At 40.1% G+C, this 16305-nt stretch overlaps 1 protein-coding gene and 1 long non-coding RNA gene across 3 annotated transcripts; both read left to right on the forward strand.

Annotated features, from left to right (window-relative positions):
• Positions 1-196: 196 nt before the first annotated feature.
• Positions 197-4346, forward strand: LOC134096091 (uncharacterized). The gene is made up of 5 exons (XR_009940691.1): positions 197-837; positions 2030-2121; positions 2349-2592; positions 2819-2920; positions 4211-4346. It is a non-coding gene; the product is annotated as an uncharacterized LOC134096091 (long non-coding RNA).
• Positions 4347-5104: 758 nt separating this feature from the next.
• On the forward strand, positions 5105-15404 carry LOC134095432 (membrane cofactor protein-like). Of its 2 annotated transcripts, XM_062548969.1 has the most exons (10): positions 5105-5295; positions 6568-6765; positions 8948-9047; positions 9150-9226; positions 9978-10160; positions 10742-10918; positions 11569-11745; positions 13699-13880; positions 14118-14273; positions 15041-15404. In XM_062548969.1, the coding sequence occupies exons 1-10, from the start codon at positions 5229-5231 to the stop codon at positions 15185-15187; spliced, it is 1464 nt and encodes a 487-aa protein (XP_062404953.1). In that variant the 5' UTR covers positions 5105-5228; the 3' UTR covers positions 15188-15404. The 2 variants fall into 2 exon arrangements, with proteins under 2 accessions (XP_062404953.1, XP_062404954.1); XM_062548970.1 differs by lacking the exon at positions 11569-11745 and having other exon boundaries at positions 5107-5295.
• Positions 15405-16305: the final 901 nt, after the last annotated feature.

The following is a 16305-nucleotide window of genomic DNA, read 5'->3' on the forward strand; positions in this document are numbered from 1 at the left end:
CCTGAAAAATGTGCTGTGCTCTTGGGTGTTACATATTGATGGTATCAATTTACCATTGTAACTTTTTTTCCCCATTTATTATTTGATCTTAATGCCATTTAGACTATGTTCATGCAAACCTCGTAAACCTGTTATGGTATTAGCCTACACCTATATGATTTTGACAAAGAGTGTGTTATGGGCCATAAATGTTCCCCCCCAGCACACGACGTCATTTCAACGTTGATATTTGGGCTAAATCCCGTCGGTCCGTCATGGCCCTGATTTCAACCAAAATTAGACGTAGAATAATGGTCTTGTTTTGGCCGGCCCATTTTGGTCTAAGGAAAGACGTCTTTAGCACGTCCTTTTTCAGACCACATATCAACTAATTAAATCCTGATGTAAATTATCAGTTATAGTCTACCTAGGACTACATTATCGTTCCTGTCGACCATCTTTCCCCCCCGGGGATTGCCCAAATCCGCCGCGAACTCTACGGGCGCCCGGCGCCGCCATCTTGGCTGCCGTTAACTGCGTGTGTGACTTTTGTTTGTTTACTCATGGCAACAGTTGATATGGACGGACAACTCTGTTTTTAGCCTTCTCCCCTCTGAAGAAAAAAATCAGAGGAAAAATTCAGATGGAAAAAAATCAGTCATTGAAATAATGAGTAATTAAAATTCTGATAAAAAAAAAAAATCACATAAATGTTCACGTAAAGGAGACAGGAGTGAACTCTGCGCATGTACAAGAGGAACGGAGGCGGGAAGCCGTAGCCGAGCCCATTTCGAACTTTGTTTGAAACACACAGTCAGTTGAAGCCGTTGAAGCGTGAAGATGGAACCTGCTACTGAGGTAAGTGAGTTTATGCCTATGATTTAGGAAGTAGAAATGTAACATTTTGATCGAGAGTCAGTTTTGCCAAAACGAGACGAATGCTCTGAACACCATCAACCGTGCTATCAGAGATGATTAAAGCGGACAGCGGAGTAATCGAGGATCTGTATGTTACCATGCTAACTTAACCTGTCCTGGGCTAGTTTTACTTGAGTGGAGAAATTCTTCTGTGTTAATTCACTCTACCGCTGATAATGTAGTCGGACTTGAAACCCGTTTGTAATTGCTGTTAGGTCCCGTTATCTCTATGAAAGGAAAGTATTTTCTGTCTGATCTATTCAACACAATTTAGGGCCGTTTGTGGTAACGTAGGAAGTTAGGAACCTGATTGCAACACGCATGATTTCGTGGACCTGCTTAGAACGTTCACAAAGGTAGCGCGAAAATTTGAATTTTTTTCGCGGCTAGATCTACCCGTCCCGAAGAGTCCTTTGTAACCATGGATATCTCTCCACCGTCCTGCTAGATACACTAGACTAGAGTAGACAAGCAGCGCGCTGTTATCCACTTCATTTTTGTTGTAGCATTTTGGTAGCAACAACTTGTACTTGTTGCCAACAGGACTATTTTAAATACCAGAATCGCTATTAGGCCCACTCTCCATTTATTGTTTATGGTTCATAGCAAGCAGTCATCATTACCAGACGTGGAGAACCTGTTGACCAGTTGTGCAGCATGTTAATAGTGTTATTGTTGTTGTTGTTGTTATTATTATTATTATTATGAATAATAATGATAGTAATATCTATCTATTTATTGACTGTCATTTGGCACAGAGTAGTAACAGAGTGGTCAACATTGTCGAGGCTCAGATGCCCAGGTTATGCAATATGTTGGTATTTTAAAGTGAAAGGTAGGGGAAACTAGTTGTGTGTTTATGTGATTGTATTGTAGCGCCGAAGCTATGTACCCCCTTGTTGGACTGTCCCCTGGTTTCCTGGTCTGTGTCTCCCTCTTCCTCCTGTGTTATAGACTGTGTCAATAAGTTCTGATGGGTTTGTGTTTAATGATTATTTTTGGAAATTGGTTATGTAAGAAGTGACACTTCCAGCGTGTTTTTACTAGACGCTGCTTTTGAGGTCTGGGATTCCTGTCATTTTTCTGTGTAACTGTTGCTTTTTCTAAAGCCTTTGCTCATTTGTCTTCTCAGCACATCAACTCTTAAGTGTGTCCCTGGAAGATCTACCATCAACTTCCAGAACTGCAACTGCTAGTACTGTCAGATGGTGAATGCTACTCAGGGTAAAAAAAAAAACTTTACGTAAAACCATTTTCATCTATTATTTCAAGTTCTGTCTCAAAATGTGTTTGAAGCCATTATTCTAAGCTAAAGTAACTGCTGGATGACTTTGAAGAATCTGAACAGTGTACGGTTCACTATGTACTGAATTTTATTATTTCTAAGTGTTGTAGCAAGCAAAGTTGTTTTATTCTAACTTTGCTTTTTTGTCTTTTTTTTTTTTAAACAGCAAACACCATTGTTACACCACTTTGAAGGAGAGCCTGGTCATTTGGTCCCCTCAGCTTCTCCCTTTCTCAGTGATATGTTCATTGTGGCTGGGAGAATTGTGGGGCACTCTTTCCTTCATGGAGGACCCTGCTTGTCTGGACTCTGTGATGTGGTTGTCCATACTGCTTCGTGGGAGCCCAGACACGGCTACAGTAAACCTGGAGGACTGTGCAGACCTGGACATTAGAGAAACAATCAGGCTTGTATGTTTACATAGAAAATACTAATGTTTGATGTTATGTTGTGTTTTTATTTTGTTTTGTTGTTGTTTGTGTGTTGCCCCCAAAAGACTGTGGGTCTTTGATTTTATAATGATTTTAGAAAAACTGAGGAGTCAACTGGTGGACCCACTATTATGATTCTATAAACTTTTAACACACTGTCTAACCATTATGTATCTCTTTCATGCTCTCCATCTTCACGCTGGAGGTGGAATCAAACCTATCAGCTGAAGAAATGGGAAGGGTACAGAACGTGGCCTCTTCCTGGGACCTCCCTCCGCTAACCACAACCAACAGGGCCCTTAATGCTGTGAGTGAAATACATTTATATTTCCCTATGCTTTAGTGTGCTATACATTTTCCTCCCCCCCCCCGCATTTGGTAATTTAGTCAATCAGCAGACGCTTCTATCCAAAACAACCTAAAACTACACTTTGGAGGTGTGTTTTTTTTATGTCGGTCTGGTTTGACTTGATGTAGCCGTTTTAAGACGACTGCAGACGTGATTATTTCTGAGATTCTGATAAGTTTTCAACCATGACGTATGCACAATAAATTCCAGTTTTGAAAACATATCAGAATCTCAGAAATAATCACGTCGTGACGCCTTCTAAATGCGGCCGCGCTGTCAGCTGTTCATTCACGACAGCGGAAGAGAAAAGTACCTGTTAGCATGCTAAATTCGACATCCAAACGTAACGAGGAGACTCGCGCGAGCTAAACTGCTATTAATTCTGCTTAACATGCTGCGCAAATGTGTTCAAAACGGCTGCTGTACGGTCCTTAAAATGTACACCGTACTGCTGCATTCAAGTTAACTCTGCTAACGTCTCACAACGTAGCCTACATTAGGGAGACTAAACTAAGTTATGCATTCGAGCTGTATCTCCAAGCGTTAGAATAGTGTCAACGAAGAGACTCTTGTGTGGGGGCGGATCTATGGGGGAAATCAATGTGAATTGGAATTGTACATTGTAATTGATAACACCTGCGTGTTCAGGGCTGCCCGCGGTGAAGCCAGAGAGGGTTAGGAGACGCTAGCTAAGGCCGGGGATGTAGGAGTGAGGACTGATTGTCGCTTCCCAGTCAGGGGGTTTTCCTCGTAAGCTGCTGTGGAGGCAGCGTTGGATCGGGTACTTCACCGGCCAGCGGGCCGGTCAGCGGGCCGGTCAGCGGTTGAGACCACACAAGAGTCTCTTCGTTACACTATTCTAACGCTTAGAGATACGGCTCGAATGCATAACTTAGTTTAGTCTCCCTAATGTGGGCTACGTTGTGAGACGTTAGCAAAAGTTCACTTGAATGCCGCCGTTTTGAACACATTTGCGCCGCATGTTAAGCAGAATTAATAGCAGTTTAGCTCGCCGTATGTGGCAACAACAATCCTTCAACAATCGTTTTTGTTAAATGCACATGCAGTGGTTTCATTCGGGCAAAGAAAAAGCTGCGTGCGCGCAGCTCAATGAAAGTGATTCAATTGATAACATGATTTAAAAATAATTTCAATCGTACAACATAGAACATTATTTCGTGGCGGCCCGCCACAGATTACTCAATGTATGGGAAACACTGTTAATGAAAATGTTTCCTGTCATTTCAGCTGCGGTGAAAAATGGAGCAACAAGCCTGACCGTGACATCGGGAGAGCTGAGGCAGATCATCTTAAACATGATGCACCTGGACGGTCCGGTGGCGGAGACTTCAAGAATTAAATAAAATTACAATGAAATGGATAACGTTTGTTTGACTGTTTGTTTACGCCTAGCTTGCTATTGTAATGTAGGCCTATTAGATTATGTATTTATCATCTAGATGGTTAAGTTGGTAAATGAAAATGCTTAATGCACATTTTAAAAGCCTATAATAGGATAATATAGGCTTATTTTAACAGCAATAGTATGGGTAATGGTAAAGTTAGTAAGTGCTTAATGCACATTATTTAAAAGCCTATAATAGGATAATATAGGCTTATAAATTAATATATAACAGCAAAATTCTGGTTGAAAATAGGTCCATGGCAGCACCTAAACAAGACGTGGTTTCAACCAAATTTAAACGTTGAAAAGGTGTCTTTCCATAGACGTCTTTTCAACGACCATGAAAAGACGTCATCTAACCTTTCACTTTTAAACCAAACTGGGCCGTTGTTTCGACGACTTGACAAGACGTCTTTTCAACGACTTTTCAACGTGATTTTGCTGGGGGGGTTATTCTGGTCTGCTATTGCATTAATGTTAATATCCAGTGGGTGGCGCATGACTCCACTCTGCGAATGGTCAGAGTCATGCCAGCTTCAATGTTCTACAGCCCCTGGCCATTAGTTCTGACTTTGCTGACCTTTAACAGTGGTGGCAATTCTGGCAATAATTGTGTCATCATGATGAATGAAACAGTTAAAGCCATGGTGAAAAGGGGGGCTAATTTTTAACTCAAAGTTTTGCCCCTGCAACGTGTCCTTTGACAAAATCTGCCACCACTCCGGACCGTGTCGACCAATCAAAACGCTATATCTGAACTCGGCCTTGCCCTCTGTTCTGCAGTCAATTTGTCAGCGTCAATAACGAAGTTAACTAACTAAGGCCAGCTAGAAGAAAACGTGAGAAGAAAAGGAGTGCGCAATGCAGGTGAAGAATATTCTGGGAAGTCTGTGGATTTTTATATTAGTCCTCCCCAGTGGAATCAGAGGTGAAGTTTTGTCCTGTGTTTTGTGTTGTGTCTTCTCTTGGGACATAGGCCTATCTTGTTTTATTGAACGTTAATTAATTGATCATTTGAGATTGCTTTCCAGATTGCCTTTGACATTGAGATTGGTCGTTTTTGTCCATGAGACTCTAATAGCCGTATCAAAACAGATAACTTTACTTTGCTTTACACTGTTTCTTTGCCAAACTGACTTTGAGACGACAGTCGTAATGCCTGTTGTAGGCTGCCATTAGGCCTTTGCACCCAAAGTCACATACAGCCTACATTTTCAGTGGAAGTAACATCGACATTATATAAAGGCAACAGTGTTACGGTATGTCCAATACAACATAGGCTAAGCTTTGGCTATGTTCAACAGGTCTGTGAATAGCCTATTTGGCACTATTTTTTTAACATGTAAACAGTAGCAGTAGTCTATCATATTAGAATAAACTATTGCTTGAGTGACTAGTCAGAATTATTTTGCCAGAATCTTTGTGTATTCTGCACAATGACAATAAAGTTGAATCTAATCTAATCTATAAATCATTATTATCCTAAATATTATTTTGACTAGCTGTTAAAGAAATGTACAATTCTGCATTATAATCAAAAGGTTAATTGTTGGCAAACAATTGCATTTTCACCAATGGGAATAGATTGTTTATATTGTAACTTAATTACATCAAAATACTATGCAAATTAGGGTTACCCCTAATTCCTTTCATCACAGTCCTTTTTCAACATGTGGAAATTCTATTGTAGATATCTATAGGCATCATCAATCATCATTCTTATTATTTAAAAAGAAAGTACTGACATCAGTATGATATACTGTGTGTGTGTGTGTGTGTGCGCGTGCGTGCGTGCGCGCGTGCGTGTGTGTGTGTGTGTGTGTGTGTATATATATTTGTAAATATATTTTGGATTAGTTAAAATTTTATACCACCATATGTAAATATTGTAATTGTAATGAACATTTTGATATACTGTAGAATGTAATTTCCATTAGTGAAAAAATCTCTTAAATCCCACTGATCAAATGTTTAAACAGCCATAGTGCTACACATTCACATTCATAAACAAGTAGAATGGTACCTCACATGCTGAATAGATGGGCCTGGGTCTGCATGATGTTACAAGTGTTGAGTGATGCAGTGGTCCTCTTTCTTTGAAGCATCCTTAAGTTAAGTTGTTTCCATAATCACGATTAATCGATTAATTTGATTAATTGCACAGCCCTAACGTGATCTTCTCCTCCTCCATATGGTGTAGGAAAATGCTCAACGCCTACCACCAGTGACCATGTTGTTGTATACGATCCATTTGGTATCTTCACGGAGACCTTCGAGGCAGAATCTGCTGTAGAACTGCGGTGCCATCCTGGATATGAGCCTAATGCTAGAATTCCGCATTGGTACACCTGTGGGGTTGAGGGGCAATGGATGCCTAACCCAGAAAAATTCACCTGCAGTAAGTTCATTTCATGGTTACACTTTTGTTAGACCACAGTCCAGTCAATCCCCCCTCATGATGCTTTACGATTAACAATTAAATGTGATCTAGTATTTTTAGAAAATCAACAGGATAGTTAAGTAGCTTTGTTTGCTTGAAAAAAAAAAAACTAAACAAAAAAAAAAACAATTTGGATCCATCTGACACCCATACAAATGCATTAGGCTATTGAGGTTGTTTTTTTTCCTTTTTTTTTTCTTTTTCAACACTTAATGCTTTATGCTTAATTAAGACCCTAGAGAGACTGTTGATCAACTGAAGAAAAATCCTATATTGGGCAAGAATGGAACATCCTTTAAAGGAACATTTTTTTTCCAAATAATATAGGACCACAATGGAAAAAAAGCGTAAAATCCAACCTTTAATACAAGTGCATTTATTTAGAAGGGAAAAAATCGCACATTAAGAAATAATTATTTTACATCAAATCATGTGTGCCACAATTATTGCCACCCCTGATGTAAATGCTTTGTACAACCCCCTTTTGCTAATAAAACAGCACCTAATCTTGTCTTATAATGTTTAACAAGATTAGAGAAAACAGAAAGAGGGATCTTCGACCATTCCTCTTTGCACAAAATCTCCAAATCATCCAACGACCTGGGTTCTCTCCTCTTCAACTCACCACACAGGTTTTCAATGGGGTTGAGGTCTGGGGACTGAGATGGCCATGGTAGGAGCTTGATACGGTGTCTGGTGAACCATTTCTGTGTAGATTTGGCCATTTAGGGTCATTATCTTGCTGAAAGACCCAGTGACGATCCATCTTCAGCTTTCGGGCAGAGGCCACCAGATTTTTATTTAAAATGTCCTGGTATTTCAAAGCATTCATGATGCCATGCACCCTAACAAGGTTCCCAGGCCCTTTGGAAGAGAAACATGCCCACAGCATCACCGATCCTCCCCCATACTTCACAGTGGGCATGAGGTGCTGTTCTGCATACTCATCTTTTTGTTACGCCAGACCCACTTAGAGTGTTTGTTGCCAAAAAGCTCTAACTTTGTCTCATCTGACCAAAGCACACGGTCCCAGTTGAAGGCCCAGTACCGCTCCAGACGTTTGTGCTTATGATTTTGAGTGAGAAAGGTTGTTTTCCCTGCATGCCTCCCAAACAACTTGTTGGCATGTAGATAGTGCCTGATGGTTGTTTTGGAGACTTTGTGACCCCAAGATGCAACCATTTGATGCAATTCTGTAACAGTGAGTTTTGGAGATTTTTTTATTTCTCTTACCATCCTCCTCACTGTGCGTGGTGGCAAAATAAACATGCGTCCTCTTCCAGGCTTGTTTACCACTGTTCCAGTTGTTTTAAACTTCTTAACGATTCCTCTGACCATTGATATGGGCAGTTGTGCGAGTGGCTATTTTCTTATAGCCATTGCCTTACTTGTGAAGGTCGACACACATCTGCCTTACTTGAACAGTGTGTTCCTTTGTCTTTCCCATGTTGAAGAGAAATGGCCTCTGTGTCACGTCATATTGATAGCCCAGGGAAACAGGATGTTAAGAATTACTAATTAAATGTTCCTACATACTCTGATTGACTTTGTAAACTACTGTAGAAATGACAGAAATGACAGAAATACTTTAATTACATTTATTTCCTAGGAGTTGTTAGGGGTGCCAATAATTGTGGAACAGGTGATTTTTATGAAGAATAATTATTTCTTAATGTGGGATTTTTTTACTTCTAAATAAATGCACTTGTATTAAAGGTTGGATTTTACGCTTTTTTTTCATTGTGGTCCTATATTATTTGAAAAAAAAATGAATTTATTAGAAGCTAAAGAACACATCTTAACCAGGGGTGCCAATAATTGTGGAGGGCGCTGTATTTATATTTTACTCTATAGTCGTAAATAGCAATCTTCTTATGACTTATCAAGTTGTATTTGCACTATTCACAGTTAAATATAGTAGGCTTATTTACGTGATTTTCAAATGATAGCATTCTGTGTTTTTCAACAACTTCTTTAGAAGCAAGGTTTACATTCCCTTTACAATAGTAATCTGTTATTTAGTCTCAACATTTCAGTATAAACGATAATAAATTCCTGATTAAGTCACAATAATTGTGACTAATCAAAATGTAGAGGTTCCAATAACATTTTTGGTCAAGCATTTATGCACTTTTTCCAGAAAAGTCCTGTGGCCACCCAGGTGAAGTGGCAAATGGGTATTATGAATTCCCCGATGGAGCTCTCTTTGGGGCAACTGTCAGAGCAGTCTGCAAGACGGGGTCAGTGTGTCACTCATAACCTCACAAACAACCCAAAAAGCCTGCGTTGTGTGGGTTAGTTGCATATTTGCTGTGGTATCATATTGTACTTGTTATATTTAGGTACTTTACGATTGGAGAAAACACAAGGACATGCTTGGCAGATGGACAGTGGGATGGTAGAGACGCTGTTTGTGAAGGTATGGAAATTACTCTCCCAACATGACATGTTTTGAATTTAGACAGGCCTTTATTGTAGCTTATGTGCGTTGTACAGTATTACGTGTTTTGTTTGGAGCGGCATACCGGTCATCAGAAGCAGAAGATTTTCGGTTTGGTTTGGGATCTAACTTACTCCTGGACTGTTTGATTATATTGTTAAATGTTAGGACTGATGGGCACTGAAATCTGGGGGGTATTTGATTCCACCCGCCGTTATGAGACAAGGCCGCATACATTAATTGAATGTGCACTGTGCTGAAATCTAAACGTTATTGCATAGCCAAGACTTAATTGAGTTATTTTACAATTGTGCATGATTTACTTTTTTTTTAAATCAAATTTGTTGGAATGAAACACATTGTCTATTCTTTTCTGTAATATATTTTCTGCGACTCGAAACTACAGTCAACTAGCCTGCTTGCGACATCTCTCCTCGGCGAGTCACGTCACTTTGACTTAATAGCTATGTAACATTTGTTCTATGGATATATTCAAAGATATCCATAACTTTTTTACTATTGCCTTTTTTGATATAGGCTACAAGAATATATAGGCTAGCCTATGACAAACTGAATATATTGATCGAATTTATAGCATTTATTGAATTTATAGCATATATTTTTTTTAATCAATATAAATATACCTTCCCACGCCCTTGGGAAGAACTTCAGAGGTCTGTGTCTTGTCACATTTCTTAACCCCTTTCTCTCTCTCTCTCTCTCTCTTTAGTGGTGAGATGTGGACCTCCACCAATGATCTCTAATGGTCGACCTTTAAATGATCAAAATGAGTATGAATATGCCAATGTTGTAGAATATGTTTGCAACAGTGACTACACCCTGCTTGGAGACAATGACCTTGACATTGTGTGCCTTGAAAATGGCAACTGGTCTAAAGAACCTCGATGCGTAGGTATGATTAGTTCATTAATGGGTTTGACTCGATTGATATCTGCACTGCACTCAGATACTTAATTGGACCATTATATTATTATAATATGAATTATATTTCAGGAAGTCCTCAATGATATTGTTTTCGGTGTTTGTCATTCCAAGTCAGTCCAAATTTTCACCAGTAAAGGGACAAGTTCAGTTTGCAAGCAATCGCAGTGTAGTTCTCCGCGAACATATAGCCTACTGTATGTATACACTGGAACTGGACATGAGTTTGACGAAGGCAACAATGCAATTACCATTAGAATGGAATTCTAATGAATGAATGAAACCAAATCATTCAAATTTAACCGTTCAAAGAAAACACATTTGCCACTGCCAAATTTGCATGCAAACAGTTTTTCTTGGTCAGTGGCATTATGAATCTTAGTGATCTAAATTGGCACGCCCGTGGGCGCAATGTTCAATCGAACACAAGTGCATGCATGGTGAAAATTTCATCTCTGTGAAAGACAGGAACAAGACTTGTGTCACGCTCGGTGCCACGATGTGTCGTGTGTAAGATAGGGCCCATAAAGGGTATTTGTCTCTGTCCCACAGCGGTGAACTGCGACAGGCCAGATGTCCCAAATGCTAGACGTGTTGATGGAGGAAGTGGGCCTTATGGTTACAGGTCCACTCTCAGGTATGAGTGCAACATGGGATATAAGATGACTTCTGATACAGACAGAATGGTCTGTTTGGAGCACGGATGGTCCTCTATTCCAAAATGTAAAGGTGACAGTAAGCACTTAACTGTACTCTATGTTATCCCCGTTCTTAATATACAGTGGGGGAAATAATTGGATCCCTCACTGATTTTGTCATTTTGCCCACTAACAAAGAAATTAATAGTCTATAATTTTAATGGTAGACTTATTTTAACAGTGAGAGACAGAATATGAAAAAGAAAATCCAGAAAATCAGATTTAAAAGAAATATGAAGTATTTTGCATTTTATTGTGTGAAATAAGTATTTGATCCCCTACCAACCATTGCGAATTCTGGCCCCCACTGGCCCCTCGCTTTAAGAGTTCTCCTAATCTCAACTCGTTACCTGTATAAAATACATTTATCTCAACTTGTTACCTGTTGCTAAGAGCTGCGTACATTTCATAACAGCACCCTTTCAAAATTACTGTGATTTACCTTTCCTTTAGACCAAGTTTTCCTTAGTCAGTGGCATTATGATTTTTATTGACCTGTAAAAAGCCATTTTTGCGCTACGTGCCTGACCACACCTATTTTTTTCAATTGACACGCCCGTGCGTGTGGTGAAAATTTCATCACTGCCTTAGGTGTAAGATGGGAACAAGACTTGCGTCACGCTTGGTGCTGTGTCGTGTGTAAGATAGGGCCCATAAAGGGTATTTGTCTCTGTCCCACAGCGGTGAACTGCAACAGGCCAGATGTCCCAAATGCTAGACGTGTTGTGGGAGGAAGTGGGCCTTATGTTTACAGGTCCACTCTCAGGTATGAGTGCAACGTGGGATATAAGATGACTTCTGATACAGACAGAATGGTCTGTTTGGAGCACGGATGGTCTTCTATTCCAAAATGTGAAGGTGACCGTGAACGCTACATGTTATCCCTGTTCTTAATATACAGTGGACGAAATAATTACTGGATCCTTCCCTGAAATTAACAGTCTATAAATTAATGGTAGGTCTATTTTAATAGTAAGAGACAGGACATCAAAAAGAAAATCCAGAAAATCCCATAAAAAAAGATGTAAATTATTTTGCTTTGAGTGAAATAAGTATCATAAAGAATTCTGGCTCCCACTGATTACCGTAATTTCCCAACTATTAGCCATGGCTCATACATTGATGTTGCAAAATGTTATCAGCTATGAGGTTAATACACAAGGGCAGTTAACATGATATAAATATGGTTTTGTTTCTACTTGCATAAAGCATTGTCTTGCAGCTTATGCACAATGCGGCTAATACCCAAGAAATAACTGTAGTCATCGCACTCAAAGAAGGTACTCCTAATCTCAACTCGTTATCTGTATTAAAAAAACTCTTGTCTCAACTTGTTACCTGTAAAAGACAACTGTCCACAGAATCAATCAATCAGACTCCCACTACTCCATCAGGGACAAGGTTGTAGACCTGCACAAGGTTGGAATGAACTAGAAGACCATTGGCAAGAAGCTGGGTGGAGACAACTGTTAGTGCATTTATTCGAAAATGGAAGAAACACAAAATCACGGTATCAGTACGACATGCCGTGTTTGGAGGAAGAGGAATTATGACTATGATCCCAAGAACATCCCCACTGTCAAGAATGGAGGTGGGAGTATTAAAAGTGTTTATCTGCTAAGAGGACAGGTCGACTTCACTGCATTGAGGGAAAGATGGATGGGGCCATGTACTGTGAAATGCTGTGACAACCTCTCTCAACCAGGACACTAAAAATGGGTTGTGAATGGGTCTTCCAGCATGACAATGACCCAAAACATACAAGGCAGCAAAGGAGTGGCTCAGGAAGGTCATGGAGTGGCCATAGCCAGTCTCTGGACTTTAAAGAGAAACTATGCAGGATTGGCGATTTCATCTCCGGTTTCGCTTTTTGTTTTCGCTCGTTTTATGCTTGCATATTTCTCTGCAGAGCTTCCCCTACAGCTTTAGCTTGTATATTTATACATATATAGGCTATATATATACCGGTATATAAAATTGCAAGCGTGGTTCTTCTGGTTCCTTTCGCGTCTCAGACTTCCAGATGTAAACAAGGAGCGATCGCCTCCTGGACAAACTGCAAGGCTGCAATAGCAGATAGGGACACTGGGGGCGGGAGGAAATATTACTGTTTTCGATAAAACTGGTCAGTCAAGCAAAACAACGATTTCTAAGCGATTTTATGACTATGAAAAAGTTGCATATAGTCTCTTTAATCCTATAGAAAATCTGTGGAGGAAGCTGAGGCTTCAAGTTGCAAAGCGACAGCCTCGAAAGATTTGGAGAGGATCTGTATAGAACAAGGGTTTCTCCACCGAGTACTAAGAAATGTTTCGTTAGGGGATCAAATACTTATTTCACTCAATGTAATTTCTTTGTCAGTGGGCTAACTTACAAAAATTTTGAGGGATCAATAATTCTTTCCTCCACTGTACTGTATGTTGTTGTGCTTCCAAGTCTTTCCAAACGTTTGATACATAACTGTCGGTGACAGGACACATTGTTAAGCTTGACTACCTGCCCCAAAAAATATTTAAGCATGGCCCTGATAAAGTACACCGGCTGTTACTGTAACTGCTGTTAATAATACAATGTTTTGGATCACAACTAACAGGATGTGAAGGTTTCAAAGTATATTGCAGGTCCAGTTAAACATAAACACACAAAGTCATTTTCCCAGTAGATTTCTCAGTAGATCTCATGTCTCATTTTCAAAATTATTTTTGTCTGCAAACATTTTCAAACAGGGTGTCTCTTGCCCTGCACATACAAGTCCTGTGGCTCAGAATGACAGAGTTTTTTTGTGTTTCCCTCCACTGTACTCAAATAAAGATGAATGCAGGAGTCCCCTGGGTATGGAGTCCGGGAACATCCCTGACAAGAGCCTGACGGCCTTCAGTACTTACATTCCAATGGTTGGTCCAGACTGGGAGCCCCGCTTGGCCCGTCTAAACAACAAGGGAATAGTCAATGCCTGGATGGCAGAGACCAATGACCAGTCGCAGTGGCTTCAGGTGAGTCTACAATGGTTATGGTTGTGGTCATGAGATTTGCTTTTGTCTAAAGTGAATAATCATGCACACAGCAGATTTGAGATTTCCTGAAAGTAGCCGTTGAAGTTGTTCTTCTGTGGGATCTTGCTGAAATTAACCACATGTCAGCGACAGTAAATGGGTGTTCTATGAAGTTACACGTTCACCCAAATTGTCTCAAAATAATATTTTTTTCCCCGTGTGTCTCCTGTACTTCAGGTGGACCTGGGTAGCAAAAAGCAAGTCACAGGCATCATCACTCAGGGGGCAAACAAGTTAATGGTCGCTCAGTACGTCTCGGCCTTCAAAGTGAAATACAGCAATGACAGTGACTCTTGGCAGGTGCTGAAGGATCCCAAAACCAAAACAGACAAGGTCAGTTCACCAGCACGCAGCAGCCGAGCTCTCTGACCTGCTGACGTCATTACCAGTTACTAACTCATTACCACTCAAGACAAGGTTCCAGATGTCTGTTCAGTAGCTTAGTGTGCAAAATTAAACGTAAATGGCAATGTGTGAAGACTATGAAAGTGAGGATATCGATGTATTGACTAACAAAATAAATTTCAGCACAATTCACTTAGGTATCTTTCAGTGAATTTTCAGTTCTAGATATCATACATTATGCTAACACCATACTTAAAGGGGAACTATGCATGTTTGAACTATGCACGATTTCGCTTTTCGTTTTTGCTCGTTTTACGCTTGCAGATTTCTCTGCAGAGCTTCGCCTACAGTTTTAACGTGTACATTTTACAACACTCCTCAATTGGTCAGTCTGCCTTTTTATGAGCATGATCGCGAGGCTGGAGACTTTCTGTAAACTTGCATGCGTGGTTTTTCCGCTCAGAGACACTAGGGGGGAACAGCCGTCATTCAACCCGAAATAAGTCAAATAACCATTCCAATGACTCCAAAGATGATTAGTTAAGGCAAATTAAGCTAAAACTTGCATAGTCACCTTTAAGAGGTATTCACCTTTAAGAAACAGTGCATAACCCTAGAAACCATATACAGTTCTATGTTTTAACAGGCAACTAAAAAAAACCCAACTGTGTTCTTTCAAAACCTCTGATACAAAGTCTGCACTGAATAACTTATTTTGAATATTCAAGATATGTTTTTTTTCTATGCTGCAACAGATATTCAAAGGCAACGTGGACAACGACACGCCGAAGGGGAACATGTTTGACCCTCCATTTTACGCCCGCTTTGTGCGCTTCTGGCCGTGGGAGTGGAAGAACAGCATCACCGTCCGCATGGAGCTGCTGGGCTGTAGAGACAACTAGAGACATCTCCTCTGCCCTCCTCCCTCTGGTCCTGCGCTAGATTCACACATAGACCACCACACACAGAGAGAGGGAAAGAGTTTCAAAGCTCAACAGTGTTAATTCTGTCAGCATCTTAGCATATCATCTGATGAAAAATGCAGGGTGAATGATTCATGCATATTTGCTGAAAGTGTCTGATATGCTAGGGTCAATTAAAGGAATACATTCAGATGTGTATTGTGTTCTGATTTGTATACTTATTTTGAAACACAATTCAAAAACAGGGGCCCAATACAACAATGAGTGCATGGTAGTATGGTACAGTGAAAGAAAAAGTACACAATAAACGTGTCAGTGTTTGGAGCAGTATGCTACAGTAGTTGTGCTGTGCCAATTACAGCCTACAATTAGCCAATTTCATGCATCAAGTAAATAAATGAATTTGCATTAAATAAATTAAACAAAAAAACGTACATGGATACTAGTTATACACATTAAATACATGATATGTAAACAATTAATACATACAGAGTAAACAGTATTATTCTGGTTTTGTTTAGCAGGACACAATTGCTTTTCACAGTAGAAGGCATACAGGGAGGGGAGTGGAAGAAGTGAACATAACATGGTAGGGTAATATATTAAAAGGCAAAAGAATCAACTGAACGAAACTGTTGGAATTCATGGGTGTCAGGTCCCTTTCCACAGGTGTATAAAATCATGCACCTTGATTATCAATGCACATGGTGCTTGATTAATACACCTGTGAGGGACCTAATGAAACCCAGCATGAATAGCCTACTGCTTTCATTCTTTCTGGAAATGTCCCATCATCACATATCTAATCTCCAGCAGTTTTCATTGGCTACAAGATGTAGCCAAGATGTCTCACAATTTCACCAGAATTCCCCCCAGCTTACAATGAATAGCTTACATTCAAAATAACGCAGCTTGTACATGCAGCAGGCAGAAAGCGGCCTCAGATTTGTGTGCGGCCATATTTCAAAGCGCACCTTGCGAAGTTGCGACGACAGCGCCAGTAGTCGACTAGGCCGATTCTAGGCCTACCCCAGTCCGACCTACAAGGCACAAGACATGAGGTGTTAGCCTAAATGTCCACACGAGGGCAACAACAA

The sequence above is a fragment of the Sardina pilchardus genome, chromosome 11 (assembly GCF_963854185.1).
Source record: "Sardina pilchardus chromosome 11, fSarPil1.1, whole genome shotgun sequence".
NCBI classification, from domain to species: domain Eukaryota; kingdom Metazoa; phylum Chordata; class Actinopteri; order Clupeiformes; family Clupeidae; genus Sardina; species Sardina pilchardus.

Coding starts and splice junctions, on each gene's coding strand:
- LOC134095432 (XM_062548969.1), top strand. CDS start 5,229: ATGCAGGTGAAGAATATTCTGGGAAGTCTGTGGATTTTTATATTAGTC. Junction 5,296..6,567: donor CCTCCCCAGTGGAATCAGAG/GTGAAGTTTTGT, acceptor CATATGGTGTAG/GAAAATGCTCAACGCCTACC. Junction 11,746..13,698: donor TTCTATTCCAAAATGTGAAG/GTGACCGTGAAC, acceptor ACTCAAATAAAG/ATGAATGCAGGAGTCCCCTG.